Source organism: Colobus angolensis, unplaced genomic scaffold (genome assembly GCF_000951035.1).
Source record: "Colobus angolensis palliatus isolate OR3802 unplaced genomic scaffold, Cang.pa_1.0 Scaffold12, whole genome shotgun sequence".
Taxonomy (NCBI): domain Eukaryota; kingdom Metazoa; phylum Chordata; class Mammalia; order Primates; family Cercopithecidae; genus Colobus; species Colobus angolensis.
Window position 1 is genome coordinate 3305754 of NW_012113141.1, and position 23999 is coordinate 3329752.

At 50.4% G+C, this 23999-nt stretch overlaps 2 protein-coding genes across 5 annotated transcripts in view; one reads left to right on the top strand and one right to left on the bottom strand.

The window, feature by feature from the left end:
- The window catches only part of LOC105501396 (core histone macro-H2A.2), a 60510-nt gene extending 45848 nt beyond the window's left edge, over positions 1-14662 (top strand). For both annotated transcript variants that reach the window (XM_011927325.1, XM_011927335.1), the window contains 3 exons: positions 2025-2114; positions 11062-11236; positions 13901-14662. In XM_011927325.1, the coding sequence (XP_011782715.1) occupies positions 2025-2114; positions 11062-11236; positions 13901-14066 (431 nt within the window). In that variant the 3' untranslated portion in view covers positions 14067-14662. The remainder of the gene's footprint in view (positions 1-2024; positions 2115-11061; positions 11237-13900) is intronic.
- AIFM2 (apoptosis-inducing factor, mitochondrion-associated, 2) overlaps positions 14656-23999 on the bottom strand; it is a 21199-nt gene continuing 11855 nt past the window's right edge. For all 3 annotated transcript variants that reach the window (XM_011927296.1, XM_011927306.1, XM_011927315.1), the window contains exons 4-9: positions 23701-23820; positions 23105-23197; positions 20125-20233; positions 18963-19115; positions 17266-17466; positions 14656-16705 (exon numbers count right to left, since the gene is read on the bottom strand). In XM_011927296.1, coding sequence (XP_011782686.1) covers positions 16554-16705; positions 17266-17466; positions 18963-19115; positions 20125-20233; positions 23105-23197; positions 23701-23820 — 828 coding nt within the window. In that variant the 3' untranslated portion in view covers positions 14656-16553. The remainder of the gene's footprint in view (positions 16706-17265; positions 17467-18962; positions 19116-20124; positions 20234-23104; positions 23198-23700; positions 23821-23999) is intronic.

Consider the following 23999-nt stretch of genomic DNA (forward strand, 5'->3'; position numbering starts at 1 on the left):
TGGGAGGCTGAGGTAGGAGGATCACTTAAGCCCAGGAGTTCTAGGCTGCAGTGAATGGTGATCACGCCACTACACTCCAGTCTGGGCCACAGAGTACACAGAGTGAGACCCGGTCTCGAAAGAAAGAGAGAGAAAGAAAAAGAGAGAGAGGGAGAGAGACAGAGAGAGAAAGGAAGGAAGGGAAGGGAGAGAAGGAAGCAGGGAGGGAAGGACGGGGAGAGAAAGGAAGAAAGGAAAGAAAGAAAACTGGTTTATTTGATTTTGGATCCAAATCAGTCCACGCACTGCAGTTGGTTGATAAGTCTCTTATACCTTAGGTTCCTCCTTCATCTCTTTCTTATTTCTTTGCAATTCGTTTGTTGAGGAAGCTGGGCCATTTGTCCTATGGGGTTTCATGCAGTCCGGATTTTGCTGATTACATCCTCCTGGCATCATGAAACATGTTTCTTTGCTTTTTGTAACTTGGTGGTTGGATCTAGAGGTTTCATGAGGTATAGGTTTGAAAACTTTGCCAAGACCCCTTGGTCAGTGGCGAGTGCGCGTGCCTGAGGAGGCGTGTCGTGCCTGGTTGTCTGTCTTGATGTGATGCTGGGGGCCACTGATGCCTCTTCTCTAGATTCCGCCATTTGTTAGGAGTTGCAAAGCTGCAGTATTCTCATTCTAGCATTGCTCCTTTCCTTCTTGGGAATGCTTCTGTAGAGAGAAAAATACCTCTCTCCAGGCTGCTTTTTTCTTAAAAGTCTTCAGTGAGGAGGGTGGATTCCCCTTGCCTTCTGCACATTCCCATTTGGCCCTTGACCTGAATGCAGAGGGCACCAGTGTAGACCTAGTCCTCTGCTTCTCAACATGAACTGGCTACCAGCTTCGGTTACTCGGCCTTCTCCAGGCTTCTGGACCCAATAGATCAACAGTGTCCAGGAATCTGGGGGCCAGAAAGGAGCCTCAGAGGTGCTGGGTGTAATGCACAATCACCATTTCTCAGTTGCATCATGGAAACCCAAGCACATTAATGAAGAAATCCCCTCTGCACGCCCTCCCCCAGTGGACAGTGACCACTGGAATAGACACTTGTCCTAAACGATCTGCACAATGTACTATGGCTCGCCACATATACTTGAGGCTCGAGTGTGGAGTGGGGAAGCATCACCACCCAGGCCCTGGGGAAGACTCTGAACTGAACCATAGTAATAATGATGATTCATAAAGAGAGAGCTGAGACTTGCCCCAGACATCCAGATCACCAAGTTCATTCGAAGATGAAAACACCTGAAAAATACCTCATCTGCTGCCCCAAAGCCGTCGTCCTCCCAGTCTGGAAAAAACACCCGTGCCATCTCAGAGACATGAGAGCTGATGCGCTGGTGCATACACAGACGGGGTTCCTGCGGGGTCAGAGGTGGCGTCCTGTCATCTCCCATGGGGTTCCACTTGGCCTGTGGAGAAGTAAGAGCTGACGTAGGAAAAAAAAGAAAGAGTAGGGCATTCCCTAACATCAAAGGCTCAGGGCATCTCCCGGCAGGAAAGTCCGTAGAGATTAGCCTCTCTGCGTGTCTCCATTGAAAACTGGGCACCGGGGTGGGGGAACAACATGCCTGGCTGCGCTGGGCCTGTGTCTGTCCTTTGACTCAAGCACTTACAGTATGTTGATGGCACTGTGATGGGACCGGGACCTCAGAGCTCTCCACATGAGTACTAAACCTGTAGGACACAACACTAGAATCTCAGTTGTTTGTTGTTGTTTTGTTTTTAAATCATCTACAGGACTCGGGCCATGAGACCGCTTTATGGCCAAATCACCCCTTAAAAGATCCTTGATAAAAGCTTGCCAATCTAAGTCTGCTACACTGATGCCCCGAGACCCCTGCCTCCCCCCACCACTGGCAAACCAGGATAACAACTGGGAAGTTCAATTCCTAGTTTCTAACTGTACTGTTTTTTTTTTCCTGGCCTACTACAAATATGTGAAACAGTGTAATTAGATTGAAAGAACAACCACAGTGGCTTCCCATTGCTCTCCTTTGCAGGTAAAGCCTTGGAAAAGGCTGGGGGAAAAGAGTTCTTGGAAACGGTAAAGGAGCTTCGCAAATCCCAAGGCCCTTTGGAAGTCGCCGAAGGTAAGTGTGGAACTAGGCTCCTGTCACCAGCACGGCCTCACCCTCCTCTCTGAGTCTCCAGCCTCACGTGCCTGATGCCCGTTCAGCTTATGAGACAAAGCATGCCATAACTAATCAGAAAGCTATTTCAGCATCTCAGGTAATTTGAGCAGGCCCATGGAGATCCTTTCAGATGTCCTGGGGACTCCAATATGTCTGAATAATTCAAGTCAATTTGCATCAGATCCCCCAAAATGGCCTAGAGCCATTGGGTGAACTTCGCATGTGTGTGATAAAGTATACATACCATAGGACTTACCACTGGAACTATGTTTTTTTCTTTTTCTTTTCTTTTTTTTTTTCTTTTTGAGAAAGAGTCTCACTCCGTCACCCAGGCTGGAGTGCCGTGGCATGATCTCAGCTCACTGCAACCTCCGCCTCCCAAGTTCAAACGATTCTTGTCCCTCAGCCTCCCAAGTTGCTGGAATTACAGGCGCATGCAACCATGCCTGGCTAGCGTTTGCATTTTTAGTAGAGATGAGGTTTTGCCGTGTTGGCCAGGCTGGTCTCAAAGTCCTAACCTCAAGTGATCCACCCACCTTGGCTTCCCAAAGTGCTGGGATTACAGACATGAGCCACCGCACCCAGCCACTGGAACTATTTTAAAGCATATAATTCAGCAGCATTAAGTACTTTTACAGTGTTGTGCAGCCATCACCACTCCCTAGTCCAGAGCTTTGATGTCACCTCACACAGAAACCTTGTTGGGGTGATCGGACCCAACACCAGGTCATGGGGGTGACGAAGTCCAGCGGAGTCAAAGGAATGAGAAAAGACAGTTGGAGACAGAAAGTGGGTCCAGGGGGCTGTCGCTAGTGTTTGGAGGCTGCGAAGGCCCTGAGCTCTGGAAGCCCAGACTATTTATTGGTGATCAAACAAAGAAACAGGTGGTGAGGATACGGGGGTCGAAAGGCAAGCGCATGATCTACAGCTGTGACAGTTTAGCATTTCCTTTGAAGCATCTGGAACATATTCTGCTGCTTGAGATAATGGAGAGCAGGTTCTTTTAACTCAAGATACAATCGATCCTGGGAGAGCAAGGAGCAAGGAGCCAGCAAGTCTAGACACATTCCAGAGCCATGAGCCCTGGATTCTGTCGAAGCCACGAGAGCTTTTATGCCTGGGCTCAGATTATGGTGCATCGGAGTGGCCTTCCACCCTTTGGCACAGAGCTTAGTGTTCCAGCCACAAGGGGTTTTAGAATCTGGACCCCGGACATGTTCCAAGACTCTTTCACATTATGTCAGACATGCAAGCCCTGCCTCAGCGTCTCCCAACACTCAGCTTTTCTCCCAACAAACCCCCTAACATTAAGCAGTCTTGCCCAGTGCCCCCTCAGGCCCTGGCAAGCACTAATCTACTTTCTGTCTCTATGGATTTGCCTATTCTGGACATTTCATATAAAGGGGATCATGCAATATATGACTTTTCTGTGTGGCTTCTCTCACTTAACATTTTTTTCAAAGTTCATCCATACTATAGCATGGGTCAGTACTTATATTCTTTTTCATGGCTGAATAATATTCCATTTTGTTTAACCACTCATTTGCTGTTAGGCATTTGGGCTGTTTCCACCTTTGGTGATTGTGGATAGAGCTGCAGTGAACATCTGTGCACACGTTTTTATTTGAACATCTCTTGTCCAGGCGATTGGGCAAGTTTTTGACAAGTGGATCCAACCTCAGATCGGTGTTCCCACCCACACGACTCCCAATCAGTTCACTCCTTGTACCCTCAGTCAGTGCCAAGTGCTGCAGGGCTTCAGCGGAAAATAAAACCCACCACCGCCCTCAGATGCATCACTGGGCCACAGAGCAGGAGCCACAACCTCAGCGTAGGGGAGTGTGGGAGGACGGCAGTGAGGCTGTGAGAGCCCTTGGGGGTGGGACACGGAGGGCAATAGGAGCACTGCATGTGAGAAGACGCGAGTCTTGCATGAGCAGGGAGTCTTGGGTCAGCATGTGGGAGGAGAGAAACAGCAGTCAAGATGAGGCTGGGTCTGTGGGCTGTGGGAAGGGGTCTGGACCTGACCCTACATGGACACGAGGGCACTTGGAAGTTTAAGCAGGGGGCTGTCCAGATTAGACTTGATTGTTATAAAAGTAGGGCCTGGGCACGGTGGCTCACGCCTGTAATCCCAGCACTTTGGGAGGCTGAGGCAGGTGGATCACGAGGTCAGGAGTTCGAGACTAGCCTGACCAACATGGGGAAACCCTGTCTCTACTAAAAATACAAAAATGAGTCAGGCGTGGTGGCATATGCCTGTAATCCCAGCTAGTCAGAGGCTGAGGCAGGAGAATCGCTTGAACCTGGGAAGTAGAGGTTGCAGTAAGCCAAGATCATGCCATTGCACTCCAGCCTGGGCGACACAGCAAGACTCTGTCTCAAAAAAAAACAAGAAAGAAAGAAAAGGAAAAAAGTAATGGGGGCTTCTAGTCCAGAAAGAACAAGAGCCCACACTTTAAATCTCCACCCACCACTCCCCACAGGCATAGCAGTAATAGATGCAGTGTCTCTTTAAAAACTGTAAGACAGCCTGTAATCCCAGCACTTTGGGAGGCCGAGATGGGCGGATCACGAGGTCAGGAGATCGAGACCATCCTGGCTAACACAGTGAAACCCCGTCTCTACTAAAAAATACAAAAAATGAGCCGGGCGAGGTGGTGGGCGCCTGTAGTCCCAGCTACTCAGGAGGCTGAGGCAGGAGAATGGCGTAAATCCGGGAGGCGGGGCTTGCAGTGAGCTGAGATCCGGCCACTGCACTCCAGCCTGGGCGACAGAGCGAGACTCCGTCTCAAAAAAAAAAAACAAAACTGTAAGACAGAGCCACACTCAAATATAAGATAAGCCTCCATGTAGACAGAGGCAGGAGGGCTGCAGCAGCACCTCTAGGAGGCCGCTGCCCCTGGCCTGGGCTCCAGGTCTGTAAGATGCAGTGTCGCTTCACGGATAAAGAGGGCCAGAGCCAGGCTCACTGCTCAAAGCAAGGGGCTGCATGAGATTCTTGTGGCCTTTACAGGAAGCCAAAGCTCTAGCCACTACCCAGGGCTACAACTTGGATAAAAATCTGTCTTTCTAGGGTAGCAGAAGGGATAAGAGAGCCCTCACCGAAGCCCAGGGCCACACTGCCCTCTGACTCAATGTTTGGCTCCACCATATCCCCAATATAACCATGAGACCAAGCCCCAACTCAGTTATCTAAGATGGCGTCTGGACTGGGGGCCTGGGTGTGGGGAAGATTCACCAGAAACTGCCTGATAGGGTGCAAAAGAGAGGAAAAATAGCTGCTCTACACAGAATGAGAGGGTCCAACACACTTCTTTTTTAAATTATTTTTTAAATAGAGATGGGATCTTGCTATGTTGCCCAGGCTGATCTCGAACTGCTGGGCTCAAGTGATCCTCCTGCCTCAGCCTCCCAAAATGCTAGAATTACAGGCGGGAGCCACCATGCCCAGCACCAACACACTTCTAAACAGAGTTCCAAAGGCAGAAATAGAAAGTAGAGAAGCAGTATTTAAGGAGATCATAGCTGACAATTTTCTAGGATGAAGCATGAGCCCTTAAGCTGAAAATATCAAGCAAAATACATGAAAATAAATCCAAAACCTGGAGTGTTGTGGTGAAGCCCCAGAAATTGAAAAATCAAAAGAAACCTTCAAAGTAACCCGAGAGGAGAGGCAGATCATTTGTAAAGAAATGATGGTTCTTCTAGTGACAGCAGACTTCTCATCAGCAAAAAAAGATGTTTGGAAACAGGAAAGAAATAGCTTCAAAGCATTGAAGGGGGAAAAAAAACTGTCAACCAAGAATTCCACATTTTGCTACGTTATCATTCAAGAATGAGGACAAAAGATGTACAATTTCAGACGTGTAGAAGTTGAGAGGCAGCAATCCAGACACTAGCTGCAAAGAATACAAAAGTCTGCACCGAGGAAATAGACATGAACCTGGAAGGAAGGAGAGCACTGCAGGACACAATTTTCAGCTAAGACATTGGTGCAAATATGTTAGGTGTAAGAAGCCATGGCCTGGGGCCAGTGAGTGGTAGCACCCTGGTAAAAATGGAGAAGGGGAGACGGTTCACCACTGTCTAACAGCACATTGCATTTCATTTTAAAACACCATCAGTTGTAAGATATATTTTTTTTGTATGTACCACTAAAAAAAATTAAGTTTCCAAAATAAGGTGTCTAATAGGAGGCCCCACATAAAGCTGGGGTGCATTGAGTATAACAGCAAGCAAGCAAGACATGAACCCACCATGCAGAAAGGAGCAGCAAATATATAGTAGGGGAGAAAAAAGCCTCACTAAAGAATTTGACCAGGCATGGTGGGTCACGCCTGTAATCGAAGCACTTTGAGAGGCAGAGGTGGGTGGATCACCTGAGATCGGGAGTTTGAGACCAGCCTGACCAACATGGAGAAACCCTGTCTCTAGTAACAATACAAAAATTAGCCAGGCAGGGTGATGGGTGCCTGTAATCTCAGCCACTTGGGAGGCTGAGGCAGGAGAATCGCTTGAACCCGGAGGAGGTTGCAGTGAGCCGTGATTGCGCTATTGCACTCCAGCCTGGGCAACAAGAGTGAAACTCTGTCTTTAAAAAAAAGAAAAAGAATTTGAACCACAAGCCAGTGCTCCTGGAGATTTGCAGCCAGATCCAGTGCAGCTCAGAACCTCAGGCAGAGAAGAGAGTGAGACATAGCCTTAGTTTGGTAGTGTCCCACGTGACATAGAAGAAATATCATTTCTTTCTGGAAGAACTCAGCTCCAGGCTGACAGCAATTCTAAGATGCTTTCTGATTTCAACAATATTAAAATGTCTAAACAAAAAAAAAGTGCATCTTAACATGGTTAAAACAGACCCACTGCAGTGCAGGCCCACCCTGTGGCAGGGGGTGGGGGAGGGTGGATCAAGAAAATATTTCAGGAGCAGAGCCAGTGAGAGGCAGTGATGCTGCATGTTCAGGGAGGCAGAAACTGGAGCTAAGGGTAGGTCCAAGGTTTCCAGGCTGACAAGCTGATGAAAAGTCGGGCCTTTCATTCTTTTGTTGAATATTTGAGCACCTGCCTGCCAGTGACTGTGGTAGGAGCCAGGCAGCAGCAAGGAATACAAAAGTGCTTCAGTGAAGACGTCATCTGGGGCAGAACCAGTTCACGTTAAGCATCTACAGTGTGTGCTGTCGGGATGTGGATGTGAATGTAGGCCCTGAACACTCCTGAACTTTACAACCAGGCGGGGACCCCAGGGTAGCACAGTATATCACAGCACAGCTGGCTGCTGAAGTGAATGGCAGAGGCCCAGAGAGAATGGGCGAGGGAGTCAGCGACAAAGGAGGATAGCCAAGTGTGGAGACACAGGTGTAGCCAGACCCATGTGTGCAGGGGACTGAGCCCACTGGCTGGAGAACGACTGGGCATCCAGAAAGAGCAAGAAATGAATAGACTCCAAGGGGAGAGGGGCAGACCATGAAGGGAGCCTGGGAGGACTGCAGTAAGGTCAGGCTGGCAATCAGGAGCAGTTGCAGATTCTGAGTTTAAATGTGGAGTTTAAGGACCTTGACTCTAGCAACCGTATGGAGAATGGTTTGGCAGAAGGAGGGCTGGGGCCCAAAGATCATCGAGAAAGCTGTATTGGATGAGGGTGGAGGTGGAGTGGGGGTGAAAATGAAGCACATGGACCTGGAGTGGGACAAGACAGAGGCAACTGATGGTGTCTGCAGTGACAGAGAGGGAAAATGGGGAATCGGGTTTCAGAAGTGAATGGCCATTTTACTGGGCACGTGTTAGCCCTGGGGCCCCAGAAAGGTCATGAGGTACAGGTCCCTGTTGAAAGCTAAGGAGGAAAATGGCTTGCAGATGCCTGCGTAGGAGCTGGGGCTGCAGCAGAAAGAAGAGCACTGGGTCCAGACAGGCAGGAAGAGGAGAGACCATTGTGGGAAACTGAGGCACTGTTAAAAGAAAACCCATAGTGTCATGGAAACCAGGCATCAGCAGTAGCAGCCTCTCAGCACAACAAGGGGCCACCCTAGAGTCCCCTTTTGCTGTGGTGACTCCAAGAACTGTGATGGCTCACCTGGGAGAAGGTTCTAGAAGCTCCCAGCAGCAGCACTGCCACCCTCAGAATGCAGGTCTCCACCAGGCGACATCACATTAGGTAAGAGAATGCCGCTAGTCATTACGTGGATAGGTGCTTACCAAATACCAGGGTCACAACCCTTGCAATAACTTGACCCTCATCCTTGACACCTCTGGAGACCATTACAAAGCATTACAGCTATCAGCCTTGTTATTCATTGCCAGTTGCCATGAACGTACTTTGTTCTGGACTGAAATGTCATCGTGTACTACCCTGAAAGTCATTTTTACTTGATTGGATGTTTGACATTGCCAATAGGAACATATTCCTTTTATTTAAATATGACTTTTGGCTGGGTGCAGTATAATCCTAGCACTTTGGGAGGCCAAGGCGGGTGGATCACTTGAGGTCACGAGTTCAAGACCAACCTGGCCAACATGGTGAAACTCCCCATCTCTATTAAAAATACAAAAAATTGGCCAAGCATGGTGGTGGGTGCCTGTAATCCCAGCTACTCGGGAAGCTGAGGCAGGAGAATCAAATCTCTTGAACCCAAGAGGCAGAGGTTGCAGTGAGCCGTGATCGAGCCACTGCACTCCAGCCTGGGCGACAGGGGGAGACCCTGTCTCAAAAAAAAGACTTTACATTAGAGAAATGACACCATTCTGCTAGTAACGTGATTATACTTTTTAAATATGTGAAATAAATCAGCCATGACTATAACAAGCCAAACTCCATCTGGCATACAATAGCAGCCAGGTGCTCGGGAAAATCGCACTGTGCAGACAAGGCCCATCCCCAGGGTCCTTGGTTCTCAGCACAGCAGCCTCCGGTTTTGGGGACATCATTGTTCAGGTTGAAGAGGAACACTCTGCTTCTGGTGCACAAATATACATGGTTGTAGAGTCAGCAAGTGTGGCGGGCCCCTACCCAGAGCCTCGGTGTATTGTGTGGCCTGGGTCCTGCACTCAGGCGTTCACGTATGATTACACTGACCCCCTCTGGGCACTGGAAGGCAAGGAGCCTACAGCCTCCCCTGATGGACAAGGGGGTCCCTTGGATTTGGCTTCCACCCATGCGAGGAAGTGCAGTCAGCACTTCCCTGCCACTGTGGACATTGCCAGGAAATACTTACCATAAACTAGGTGAGCATCATAGATTTCCAGTCAGTCTTTCACCTCAACCCCACACACACACAGCTCTGGAATACGGCGGACACAAGTTTCTGTTACAAGTGCTGCCCCTAGTGGCCACGGACCTTTGCTACGCCGATTCCTGGGTTCCTGGAGGGGCACAGGGCACCGGTGGGTGGCTCCGGGACTGCGTGGCTCATGGCTGAAGCTGCAGCTGCCTCAGGCAGATCCGAGGGAACTGCTCCCCTGGGGAGTCCCACGGTGACTTCTCTGGAGCTTAGCAGCCACGGGGCTTTATCAACTCTGTCACCAATGGGAACCATGTTTAGGGGGGTAAACAGTAAAACAAAGGAGTATGACTGAAATTGTGAGACAAGGCTGGCCTAATTCAATTTCACAGCCCGCTTTTGAAACCCCACTCTCTGCAGGGCATGTGGAGATCATCAAAGGGCAATACCTGTCCAAGGAACTGTACAATCGAGTTCAGTGGTTCTCAACTCATAGAAGGCCCTAAAATCATGTCAGCACAGGCCCCTGCAGCAGGCCTAGTGAGTCAGGGCCTCTGGGGGTGGGGCCCAGGCGTGGCTGTTTTTTAAAAGCCACGGTAGGCCAGGTGCGGTGGCTCACACCTGTAATCCCAGCACTTCGGGTGCCCGAGGCAGGAGGGTCACTTGAGCACTGGAGTTCAAGACTAGTCTGGGCAACATAGCAAAACCTCATCGCTACAAAAAAATTTTAAAAATTATCACATGCCTGTAATCCCAGCTACTTGAGAGGCTGAGGCACTAGAATCACTTGAACCCAGGAGGTGGGGCTTGCAGTGAGCTGAGATTGCACCACTGCACTCCAGCCTGGGCAACAGAAAAAGACTCTGTCTCAAAAAAAACTAAAAATGTAAAAAAAAAAAAAGCCACTGTATTCATTTCCTGTGGCTACTGTAACAAATTACCACTAAGTTTGTGGCTTCAAACAACACAAATTTATCTTCTTACAGTTCTGGAGGCTAGAAGTCCACAATAAGTTTTAAGAGGCTAAGATCCAGGTGTTGGCAGGGCTGGTTCCTTCTGGAGGCTTGGGGAAGGATCCTTTCCTTGCCTTTTCCAGCTTCTAAGCTGCAACATTCCTTGGCTCCTGGCTGCTTCGCTCCATTCTCTGGCTCCTTCATCACACGGCCTTTTCCTGCCTTTGACCTTCTTACTTCCCTCTTGTCAGGCCCAGGCTTACCCAGACAGTCCAGGATCATCTCCCCATCTCAAGAGCCTTAACTTAATCACAGCAGCAAAGTCCCTTTTGTCACGTACAGAAACACCCACAGGTTCCAGGGAGAAGGATGTGGCTGTTTTGGGATGTCATTACTTTACCTACCACAGCCATCAGAGAGGATCTGACAATGGTTCCCTTTAACTAGGAACCATTGTGAGGAGGTAGCCCAACCCAGGGACTACTTGGCAGACCATATGAAAGTGACATGTCAGAGAAGCATTAAATGCTTCTACCCAAAGCTTGTGCTAACTGTGCAAAGTCATCCAACCCAGCTCTCTGTTAAACACAGTCTGCGTCAGAAGCACAGGATGCTGGCCGGCCAGTGTCTCTATCACTGCCTTATCTCCAGATCTAACAGGTACCTGATGAGGTTAGGCTATAACCTAGGAAACCTCAGGAGATAACCCACGGCATTGTCTCTCCTATGTCCCAGCTGCCGTCAGCCAATCCAGTGGACTCGCAGCCAAATTTGTCATCCACTGTCACATCCCTCAGTGGGGCTCCGACAAATGTGAAGAACAGCTTGAAGAGACCATCAAAAACTGCCTGTCAGCGGCGGAGGACAAGAAGCTAAAGTCCGTCGCATTTCCGCCTTTCCCCAGTGGCAGGTAAGATGCAGTTCCCCTGAGTTGATTCCTCCGGCCTTTTCCCTGGAAATCAGCTGCTCCCCCACTTACATCTGATCTGGGTGTTACCAAGGGCTGCCAGCACAGCCAAGTATGCTGACCAGGTGACGGGGCAAGAAACCCAGTTTTCATCCTTCAGAACCCATGGGGAAGTGAGCCCACTGGCTCGTAGGCAGCAGGTCTTCCCCAGCTGGGGCCAGCCCCACTGCCTCCTTGATGTTAAAGCCCCAGGAGGAAGGCAGCCCAGGGGAGGATCGGCAGGCACAGGCCGGCTGGTGTGTGATTTTTTGAGAGCCTTCCAGGTTCAAAGTCCATATTCCCACCAGCTGTCCATGTCCAGGACACATGATCAGAAAACACCAGGCTCGAAGGCCTTGCTACTCAAAGTGTGGTCCATAGACAGGCAGCAGTGACCGATGTCAGAATGCAGAATCTCAGGCCGCCCATCTCCGACCTCTGTCTCCAGAATCCCCAGGGAATTCCATTGCTGCTCTGGGAGACTGCAGAGCCAGGAGTTCGAGGCTTTGACGAACACACCCAGAGAAGTGAAAATCCGTCCCCGAGTGATTGCTGAAAAGGAGGTTGGGCAATGACTGGATTGTCACAGATCCCAGCTAGGCATTATTTCAGATACGTAATGAGGATATCTGCTCTCACATACAACATCTCCTCTCCCTTCATGCCCCTAGCCAATCTATTGCTTTAATTTTGAACACCCTCTCATCTTGAGAGCTGCCCTTTATAATATAGCTATGGTTTATAGCTGTGTCCTGGGAAGCCCAAGAGGAAAATAATGAGACCTAGGTTCCTGCTGTAATCATATCTCAACCTAGGCAAGCAGCATCGAAGCTCAGCAGTCCAGGCCCAGAGATGCTGTGAGATGCATTCTTTCATCAGTGAGACCATGCAGTGCTGTTCTGTGCTGGAATACATGCGAATGGGAAGAATCACTATTAACAGGCCCCTCCTGGACCTGCTCCAGGGGTCTTTGTCGCTGACCCCTAATGACCACTCTGGCTGTGCCCCTGGAACCTGGTGCTGTGGCCCAGTCTGGTGGATGGCACTATCAGTAGCTCCCTGGAACTTGGGGCCTTTAACAAACTTTCATCAACCTCGCCATGCCCAGAGTCACAATGCTGAAATTACATGGACCTGTGCCTATGAAATAATACATGCATAAAAAAGGACTTATGAAGACAGTTTGGAGCATATATTTTTGTCCTTTACTAAGCAATCAGGTTAGCATACAAACCAGTTTGGAGGGAGCTAACAAAACTTCTGTTTGCTTTTTTGAAGACCAAGTATTTTTTTTTTTTTTTTTTTTTTTTTTTTTTTTTTTTTTTTGAGACAGCGTCTCGCTCTGTCGCCCAGGCTGGAGTGCAGTGGCCAGATCTCAGCTCACTGCAACCTCCGCCTCCCGGGTTCACGCCATTCTCCTGCCTCAGCCTCCCGAGCAGCTGGGACTACAGGCGCCCGCCACCTCGCCTGGCTAGTTTTTTGTATTTTTTTAGTAGAGACGGGGTTTCACCGGGTTAGCCAGGATGGTCTCGATCTCCTGACCTTGTGATCCGCCCTTCTCGGCCTCCCAAAGTGCTGGGATTACAGGCTTGAGCCACCGCACCCGGCCAGACCAAGTATTTTTAATGCTGAATGGCTAGCATTTTTAAAGCCAAGCTTGACTTGGTCAGATGACATAGACTCAAATACAGGGAGCTGGCACAGTGGCTCACGCCTGTAAATCCAAAAGCTTTGGGAGGCTGAGGCAGGAGCATCACTTGAGGCCAGGAGTTCGAGACCAGCCTGGGCAACATGACAAGACCCATCTCTACAAAAAATTAAAAACAAAAAAAAAAAATTTTTTTATAGGCACATGCCTATAGTCCCAGCTACTTAGGAGGCTGAGGCAGGAGGCAGATAGCTTGAGCTCAGAGGTTCGAAGCTGCAGTGAGCTATGATCACACCACTGCACTCTAGCCTGAGTGATGGAGCAAGACTTTGCCTCTGAAACAAAAACTGATTTTTAAAAAGTATAATAAAAAATAAAATACAGGGCACTCTTCACTTGGCCAACTCTATGACCTTGACTAAAATCACTGTGCTTGGCCAGGCACCGTGGCTCACACCTGTAATCCCGGCACTTTGGGAGGCCAAGGCAGGCCTCCCAAATTCCTGAATTCCCAAACTCCTTGAATTCCTGAGGTCAGGAATTCAAGACCAGCCTGGTCAACATGGTGAAACCCCATCTCTGCTGAAAATACAAAAATTAGCCAGGCATGGTGGTGCGTACTACTCAGCTGCTCGGGAGGCTGAGGCAGGAGAATCACTTGAACCCAGGAGGTGGAGGTTGCAGTGAGCAGAGATTGTACCACTGCACTCCAGCCTGGGTGACAGAGAGACTCCATCTCAAAACAAATTAAATTAAATTAAATCATTGTGCCTCTCCGAGTCAGTGTGACACCTATAAAGTGGGGGCAACACGCCCCACCTGCCACCCCCAGGCTGTCCCTTTGGCTAGTGTGAAAGGAGAGCATGCATGGACTAGCCCTGCACACAGCGAGGCCCCACCCAGTAAAAACAAAGGTACTTCATGCTCCCATGGCTCTCAGGGACCAAAATGACATCAGCTCTTCTTTTGCTTTGGCACAGAAACTGCTTTCCCAAACAGACCGCGGCCCAGGTGACCCTCAAAGCCATCTCAGCCCACTTTGATGACTCGAGCGCGTCCTCGCTGAAGAACGTGTACTTCCTGCTCTTCGACAGCGAGAGCATCGGCATCTACGTGCAGGAGATGGCCAAGCTCGACACCAAGTAGCCGCTGCACTTTCCAGCAGGGATCAGAGGACCACCCGAGTCCCAAGAGTGGGTTTTGCTTTTCAAAAGGAGAGAAGAGGGGTGACGGCGGGGTAGTAGAGGGCGGCCGGGCAGGTCCTGCCAGCGCAGGGAGCCCTCTGCCCTTCACACTCTCCTCCAAAAGAGCCTCCATCTGTAAGGAAGCAGGTCTCCGCGAGGGGTTTCTTTCCATGTGTTTTCCTCCTGTTGTTTTAGAACTTTTTTAAAAAAACAGACCTCGTTTTAGATTTATAGCATCGACTTTTACACACACCCATACGAGAAAAAATCCTTTCAAAATTCTTAAATCTTCTGTTCCTCCTTTTTCTAAGGGAAGAGGGCAAAAAGTGACCTGGGCTCTGTTGGTGTGCGTGTTCCGTGGCGGAGAGGAGAAAATGGGAAAGACATCTCACTGGTGCTTTTCTCTTTTATTTTAGTGCCCCCCGCCCCCACCCCTGTAATACCTGTAACTACTCCTAAAAAGGTTTTGCTTCAGGCTTTTTTTTTTTTGGTTTCATTTTGTTTTTTAAAGAAAAAGAAAATGAAAGGAAAAAAATAAAAGATCCAGTGTCTTTCTTACAACATATTCTTTTATTGCAACATTTTCCTCAGTTTGGAAAACGGTGTCCCCACACGTAGGTCCTTCTAGAATATTGTAAGTCAACAGAACAAGGCCTGTCACTGACACACTGGGATTCCCACCTCACTGGGCCCCAGGTCAGATAGCACCAGGGCCTGTGTTTCTCAGGCCGAAGGTCCTGCCTCCGAAAAGGTGGGCTTCCCTTCGTGGTCCATGAAGACAGATCCTTGGATGAAGCCGCCAGGGGAACAGCCATCCTCCAAGAGAGGCACATGACTCACTTAGGCCTGGGCGACAGCCCCAACAGGATGGCCTGAGAACCCCAGAGAGGCTGCTGTCCCAAGGACTCTGCCCAAGTACCCAGAGGCCACCATCGGAAGGGCGCAGGGAGGGGCAGGGTGGGGAGGTGGGGCCTGAATTTCTTCAGATGAACTCATCAACCACTTCTGCTATGCAGATTTAACCCAGGCGGTCCAAGAGGGGCTCCTCCGGATTGGAAGATCTCTCTCAAATAGAGGAGTCATTTATACACCATAACATAGTCGGTGGCAGACATTAGTGCCCAGCTGGGCCTTGGGACAAGTGACCCTGGGGTTGGCCAGGAAACCAGAAGCACAAAACCACAAAGTCCCTCGGGGGCCATCTCCCCATCCCCAGCATCAGCTGGAGTTTTGTCACTTACAAATCTGCCCGTGAGTAACCTAGAAATATGCTGGGGTCACCCGCAGAAACCCCCTCTGCTCGCTAATGGGTAAGCAGATGGCACCCCGCAGAGAGTCACATGATCTGCCCTTCCTTAAATACCTCCAGTGGCTGGCAGGCCAGGCTGCAGTCTCAACCCCTGCTAGCCATGTAAAAATGCACGCTGTCAGGGTGGGGTAACCAGAAGGGAACCTTTATCTAGCTCTTCTTAAATGTAGCCTACGGTACGGAGTTAGTATCTAAAAGTAGAAATGTGCTGGCCACAGTGGCTCATGCCTGGAATCCCAGCACTTCGGGAGGTCAAGATGAATGGATCATCTGAGGTCAGGTGTTCGAGACCAGCCTCGCCAACAAGGTGAAATCCCGTCTCTACTTAAAAAAAAAAAAAAAAAAAAATTAGCCGGGCATGTTGACACGCGCCTGTAGTCCCAGCTACTCGGGAGGCTAAAGCAAGAGAATCACGTGAACCCGGGAGATGTAGGTTGCAGTGAGCCGAGATCGTGCCACTGTACTCCAGCCTGGATGACGGGGTGAGACTCTGTCTCAAAAATAATTAAATAAAGTGGAAATGTAGGAAGGCCGTGAGGCTTAAGGAGTACAGGGATTATGCACCAGTTAGGGGATTGAAAACAGGGCTCCTGTGAAGTCCCTGGATGTTGCAGAATGTATGGGCTCCCCAAACATGAGATGGCAGAAATTTGGGGTGCAGGGCATCTCTCCACCTCAGGTCCCTCCTTTGTTCTCAATGTGCAGCTCTCCTTCCTGCCCTCACAGACAGACACTAGCCACCAGAGCCCAGCTCTCTGCCCTCCTCTGAGAGCTCTAAATGACACAGGTCATGACCACAAACACATGCACAGGCATGCACATCCCAGAGGAGCCAGGTGCAGAGGGAGGGCTGGCTGTGGCCTCCCCAGCACCATGCAGCCAGCAAGCATGAGCCGCTCAGCCAGTACCGCAGCGAGCACACCTTCGAAACCCAGAAAGAATCCTCTAAGGGGGTATTTGTTTAATGCCTCTCTGTCTCCCATTTTTGTTTTATACAAGTTGCATTTCTGGCCACCACATCATTGGCATCTTATTCCAGAAGAACAGCATTAGTTCTAGCACTTGCCAGGTGGGTGCCATGCGCCAAGCAGTCCGTACGCCCACCTGCTGCGGTAGCTCATCTCCCGCCCGGCCTTTCCATCACGGTGGAGATTGCCTCATGGTTTTCCAGCTTGTAGAGACAAACAGGTCCCGGCTCTTGGTCAGCCGAACCATAAGCCGGCCCACATAAAAGCCACTGATTTGGCCCACGCCGTCATTTCTCCCCATGGACAGGAGGAACGTCAGTGCACCTGCAAGCAGAGACACAGAAACAACCAGAACCTCACTGAACCTCCTGGGGCTGCAACTCCCAGAGGGCTGATCCTTCCCGAGGCCTTCGGACTCAGGGCCGGAAAATGTGAAATCCCTTTAGGAAGGTGGGTGAGGCCCTGATTTTTTTTTTTTTTTTTTTTTTTGACAGAATTTCACTCTTGTTGCCCAGGCTGGAGTGCAATGGTGCAATCTTTGCTCACCGCAACCTCCCCCTCCTTTGTTCTAGCGATTCTCCTGCCTTAGCCTCCCGAGTAGCTGGGATTACAGGCGCGCACCACCACGCCTGGCTAATTTTGTATCTTTAGTAGAGACAGGTGACTGACCTCAGGTGATCTGTCCGCCTCGGCCTCCCTAAGTGCTGGGATTACAGGTGTGAGCCACTGTGCCCGGCCTATTTTTAAAGAGCTCTAGGGGGATGTTTCCATCACCAGCTTGGAGAGTTTGTTCTAGTGGCCAGGTATCTGATAGCCGAAAAAAGCTTCCCCATGTTTAACCCCAAACTCTGTTAAAACTGCAAAGCGCACGGGGCCTCTCTTACCTGGCTTGTAGGCCTGGAGAGGCCGCTGCTTCACGGAGTTGATGATGTTGGCCACGGCGATGTTGGCGTGGAGGCCAGCAAGATAGGCCATCTTGGGCGTCCTCACGTCGGCACAGTCACCAATGGCGTAGACGTTGCTGTGGCCCTCCACCTGGAGGTGCTCATTCACTCTCAGAGCACCACTGCTGGCCAGTCTGCTCTCTGCCAGAAGAAATGACACCGAAACCAAGACACTGAGCTGCTGTGTTAAGTGGCCACCAGGAGGAGGTGAGGGCGAGCTCTAGACGCTGGTCAATAGGTGCTGGTCAGACCACCCTCCTGAGGCATGAGCAGCCCCTGGAAGTGCCTGCTCTAGAGGCCACCCTCCCACCTAACTTACTCCCCTCTGAAGTCTCCACCTCACAACTCTTCCTGCAGAGGCAAGGTTGCTGACGCCAGGGTGGAAATGGGTCAAAATACCAATAGGCCTCCTTTTAGAAATGTACATAACTCTCTACAAGTTACAGTGATTAGCTGAGTCTTGAATTTACTTTTGAACGTGAGATTTTAAAAATAAATGCAGGCCAGGTGTGGTGGCTCACGCCTGTAATCCCAACTCTTTGGGAGGCTGGGGCGGGCAGATCACTTGAGGCCAGGAGCTCAAGACCAGTCTGGCCAACATGGTAAAACCCGTCTCTACTAAAAATAGAAAATTAGCCAGGCTTAGTGGCACACAGCTGTAATCCCAGATATTCGGGAGGCTGAGGCACAAGAGTCGCTAGAACCCAGGAGGTGGGGGTTGCAGTGAGCCAAGATCATGCCACTGTACTCCAGCCTGGATGACAGAGCAAGATTCTGTCTCAAAAAAATAAAAATAAAAAACAAAACTGAAGCATTAAAAATAAATGCAGAGCTTTAATATATGACAAACTGCTTTTTTAAAGGGACTTTTAAAAACTTGTATTTGAAAATACAACATTCGGACAATTAGGTATTAAATTCTGGGATCTCTGTCCATTATAAGCCCTCAATCCCACCGCTACACACAGCCTGGACTGGCTTCCTTTTCCTGGGATTGGATCATTACTTCCTGCTGGACACAAGGCAGGAGCTCCTTGTCAGGGAAGGGCATTCGGGAGTAAATGACAGGGACTTGAGGACACAAAGCAACCAGCAGGGCTGGCCACTGAGTTTCCTGCTCACAAATGGAGGCTTGAACACACATCAGTCCACCTCTGCCACCTCCAGCCAGCTAAATACGCAAATACTGAGCTTTAAGAAACTAGGCCATGTTATCAACCCCACTCCCCAGTCAATCCAAGCTCAAGAGATCAAATGTTTGGATCTGGGTTTAGGGGCAGCAGCACGCCTGAGGAGAGAGGAAGGCCTGACCCTGAATTTCCTCTGTCCCCAGGAGAGGGAGAAAGAAACAAAACACCAACCTTTCTCATCTCTTTGACACCTGTTCCCATCTCTTACCACTAGGGGGCAGCCCTAATTTCAGAAGACTGGTCACCTTGGCCACCTGGAACCCAGCCATCGTCACAGCTGAGGAGAGCTCAGCAAGGGTGGACCCTCACTGAATTTAAAGTCTGAGCTGTTGGGAAGAAAGGGGAAGGCAGCAAGGTGTGGACTCCTGGGGGCAAGCACTGCAGGGCATTCAGAGAGTGCTGAAGAACAAGGAGGCACGGGGGAAGCTCGGCCGGGCACCTGCTCACCAAACGCGTTGCGGTAGGCGGAGTTGTTGATCTTGATGCCGGTGCAGAGAATCACCAGGTTGGTGGCCACCTCCGTGCCTTTGTCCGTCTGCACTTTGATGTACTCTCGATACTCATTGAGAGGCAGCTCCTCCAGATTGCTCACCCGCTCACCTAGAAGGGGGTTCATGACCAGGAGGCTGGTGGAAGGGGGGACCCCATCAAGCCTGGGTCTCAAGCCAAGGCTGACCCTGGGGAGGGCCTGGACCTCTGGGGCCCAACTGGGCAATGGCTGTACCCCGTCTTCCCACCATGCCCCTCCCTCAGTCCACACTATGGCCCACAAAGCTGATCTGGACATCTGGCCCCAAGGGGTCCAGCTGGAGAAAAGTTCCAAGAAGCCCCTGGAGGACTTCCTGGAGGGAAGCGAGGCTGTTTCCCAAGAAGTTCTCAGAAAAGCGGAAGACCTCAGACACGCCTCTCTAAATGCCAGCCACGCCATCCTAACTAGGCAGGACAAGCGCTCCAAGTGCACCACGACAAAGGGGAAAGCCAGAGAAAGAGGAGCCAGCTCATTACACTCACTGCCTAAAGTGACAGTGACCAAAAGGAGGCTGAGGCAGCCACACGGGCCCTTCACAGGGCAGATGCCTCACCCTCCCACAAACAGAGGAGGCTGGGGCCTCGTGCAGTGAGGTGTAGGGGCCACAGCACTGGAAAAGAACCCCTCTCTCCAGCATATGCTGGGTGGGTCTTGTGCCCTGCTCTACAAGGCCACACTCCTCACAACTCTCAAAACATAAACCGATAAACCTATTCCCTCGACCACAGAGACATGATATTCGGGGCAAATCCTTCGGATGCACTTAAGAAAAATTCAGCAGACAGGCATCCCACCATCTGCACTGCATCCAAAGCAATAACCAGGACATGGAAATCCTATAAGTACCAGGCCCTCTTCCCTGCCCAGGGACGGGCACAACTTCCAGCTAGACAAGGCTCAGATGGGCTTTGACGCTCACGACAGCTTCTGAGCGCTTCATGCTCCACCCCAGGACACAGTGGAAAAGAGAGAGCCTGGGGTGGACTGTAGCCGCCCTCCTGTTGGAGACAGTGACCAAGCCTCCAAGCCACATCTCACCAGGCCGGGGCGGGGCAGGGAGGGAGGTGAGGGTGCACGTACTCAGCAGCAGCTGCACGCCCTTCCGGAGGAGGATCTCCTTCACTTCCTGCCGGACGGAGGGCAGGAGCTCCTTGTCAGCCAGGGCCACTTGGGAGTGAATGAGAGTGACCTGCGGACAAAACGACCACAGGGCCTGAGAAGGAGCCCCCGAGTCTTCAAACACAAACACTGCATGAATGTCCACCTCCACTCGTACCTCCAGGTTACAAGTGAGGAAACTGAAGCCCCAGAGAAGTAATCTGTCCAGTGCCAGAACCAATTAGTGGTGAGCTGGGCTTAAGCCCACATGTTCTAGACTAGGACTCTTTCAGTACCCACCCAGGCCAGAGGACTGCCAATATGCCAACACATCACAACATACACCTCACCTAGGGCCACCTGGAAAATTATCTTCAAGCATCCTTGGGCACTTCTAATTATACAAGCCATGGACATTCCAATAGTCAATCAGGCTGATGTCAACATGAAAGCTGGTTTAAAATTAGCACTTCCAGGTACGTCTACTTGCTGTCTGGGACAACACAGGGAGGTGTCCCAGGCACCTCATGTTGTAATCATGTTCAAAGCCTGGGCTTTGATATCAAATTGCCTGGGTTGAAATCCCATCTCTGATACTCACTTGGACACCTCCCAAAGGCTCCCTAACATGGGCACAAACAGCCCCACTCATAGGAATTTTGTAATGATGAGCAAAAATATATATATAAAGCATGTAACTCAGCACATATTAAGTCCTTAATAAAGGGTGGCTGCTACTACCCTTATTGTCTACTAATTCTAAACATGTGGATATTTTACTGAGTTACTTGAACTTTTTTACTACTTCAGACTGGTCTGACCCCTGTGAAATACGAAGAAATGACGGCCGGGCGCCGTGGCTCATGCCTGTAATCCCAGCACTTTGGGAGGCCAAGGTGGGCAGATCACGAGGTCAGGAGATAGAGACCATCCTGGCTAACATGGTGAAACCCCATCTCTACTAAAAAAAAAAAAAAAAAAAAAAAATATTAGCCAGGCGTGGTGGCGGACACCTGTAGTCCCAGCTACTGGGGAGGCTGAGGCAGGAGAATGGCATGAACCCAGGAGGCAGAGCTTGCAGTGAGCCGAGATCGCGCCACTGCACTCCAGTCTGGTTGACGGAGCTAGACTGCGTCTCAAAATAAAAATAAACAAAGAAGAAAGGTATGTATTGGTCTCTGCCCCCAGTTCCTGATGCAGAGCTCTTAAAACCCTTGTAAACTGGGGTGCTAAGAGAGAATCATTTGTTCTAATATTTGGTCCTCGATGCCAGTTCCTGATACAGAGCTCCTGAGATCTTTGTAATGTCCTGAGTGATGGGAGGATCTGACACAGAGCTCCTAACTCCTTGGATGTTCCTGGGTGATGGGAGCATCTTTTGTTCTAATGAAGCTACTCCTGATGGGCTCCTGGATGATCACTGGTCACCAGAGAGACCAAGCCAGCTTAGAAGTCTGAAACTTTCAGCTCCAGGGATGAGAGAGGGGCTGGAGATTGAGGTCATAATCACCCTTGCCTACCTGATGAAGCCTCCATAAAAATCCCTAAAGTACAGGGTCCAGAGAGCTTCTAGGTTGGTGAACATGTCCACATGCCAGGGGAGTGGTGTACCCCAACTCCATGGGGACAGAAGCCCCCATGCTCAGGACCCTTCTAGACTATGCCTTATGTGCCTCTTCATCTAAATGTTCATTTTTATCCTTTAAAACATCCTTCGTCATAAATCAGCAACAGCAAGTAAACTGTCTCCCTGGCTTCCATCAGCTGCTCTAGCAAATTATTTAACCCAAGGAGAGAGTCATGAGAATCTCTATCTTGTAGCCAAGTGGGACAGAGCGTGGGTAAGCTGGGGACCTATGGACTTGCAACTGGTGTCTGAAGTTGGGGCAGGATCGTGGGACTGAGCCCTTGACCTGTGGGGTCTGCACTAACACCATGTAGTGTCAGAACTGAATTGAACTGTAGGACACCCAGCTGTTGTCAGAGAATTGGTCAGTGGGGGTAAAAACCCACACATCTCATCCCAGAAGTGTGCAGTGAGTAGAGAGAAAAACAGTTTGGTTTTTCCCTATAGAACCCTCATAAATCAAAATGAATGAATTGTAACTATATCCATCACTCATCATAATTTCCAACAATTTGTCAGAGAACAGCCATATAAGTAAAGTATCCTCTATTGATTTTTCTTTTCAAAACCAACCTGCCTTTCCCTGAGGAAAAAAGATCCATTCACAGGCCCCACGTGGCTCTCAGAAGCCCATCTGGCTTCAACTGCCAGCCAGCTCTTGCCTAGAGGACCTGTAATGACGATTATCACTCAGCCCTTGCCAAGCCTGGACAGGGTGCCAGGATTTCCTCTTTCTCGCTAGGTTGCCAGGTAGGATCTCTGTCCGTTGAGCATGAGAAAGCAACAGGGCAGGCTGATGCCCCTCCCCGTTCCCACCCATGGGTGGAAGGCAGTGCTGTACAGTCATTCCCCAGTGTGGGCAGAGCGGGGCTATGCTGCAGGCTCCCCACCACCATGGGGCTGCACAGAGCAGGGGCTACTGTATCAGGCAGAGACCAAAGCAACAGCTGAAGGTGTCTTTGTCCAAGCTGGTTGTCAGCAAGAGGTAATCAAATATACATTTATATCACAAAGGCCTGAATTCTGAAGGCGACACAGAAGTTCGGCTTTCGCAAGGTATCGCCCCTGGGCTTGATCCTCCAGGTTGGAGCAGAGGGCAGGATCTTTCCTTGAGGGAAGACACACCCTGAGCAGCTCCGTAAGGTCAGGGGCTGCAGGATCCCAGCTCTGCAGGAAAAATCCCCTACAGAATCGCACCTTGGCAGAAATACACACTCCCAGTTTATGTGAATAGAGCTCCAGACTTCTCTGCCCTGAGCGAATTCCTGATGTTCCTAAGATAATGCAGAAAAAAGCCAACCACTTAGAGTTCCAAGGCAAGGCAGCCCGGCCCACCTCTTTCTCAGGATATTCTGTTTTAATCTCTGCTGCCATCTCCACTCCAGCCGAGCCTCCTCCCACCACCACGATGAACTGTGAGCGCTGGACCTGGAGAAGAGGACACGTGAAACAGGGACATATGAAACACACCTACGCATCCACCCCTGTCTGCTGGTTCAGCCTGTGGTGTGGCTCCCTTGGCCAAAGGAGGGCAGAGAACCCTTTCCACATTTTGGGTCCAAATGTGCTTCCTCCCACCCACCTCGCAGAATTGCTGTGGAAACTGCCTGAGATCATGGATCTAAACCTGCTGTACACAACACAGAGCCTTGTGAAAACAGGAGCAGAGGGCACCCATGAAAAGCCCCAGGAGAGGCAAGTAAGACACATACCAAGGGCAACATGAGCAGGTCTGGGGTGCCCACGTCCCGGCTCCAGCAGCAAGTTCAAGGTCTCTTCCCAGGAAAGTCTCTTCCTAGTGACTCTCCAACTCTATGGCTATAGCCAGCAGCTCTGAACACCCCCATGGCCTCCCAGCTGTGGGCTTAGGCATCCCCACAGCTGTCCTCCCATCTGCCCGCACTGCCCCGTGCCTTCAGTGCACAGCTCACCTGCCTCACCATGTCCTCATAGGCCTGGATAGCGGCCTGCTGGCTGGAAACCTCGTTAAACTTGCCCGGGAAGGGACCAGTGCTGCCCGTGGCCAGGATAAGATGAGAGAAGGGCAGGGCCTGAGACAGACCAAAAAAAAAAGATGAGGGTAGGGCAGGGCAGGGCAGGGCAGGCCTAGGCCTCTGCATCCTACTCCTGGCCTACCAGCTGGGACAAACCAGGCAAAGAGGCCCCTCTAGATACCGAGGCAGCCCCCATGGGGCCGAGTGAAACCACCACACTGGTTAGCCCAGGGGAT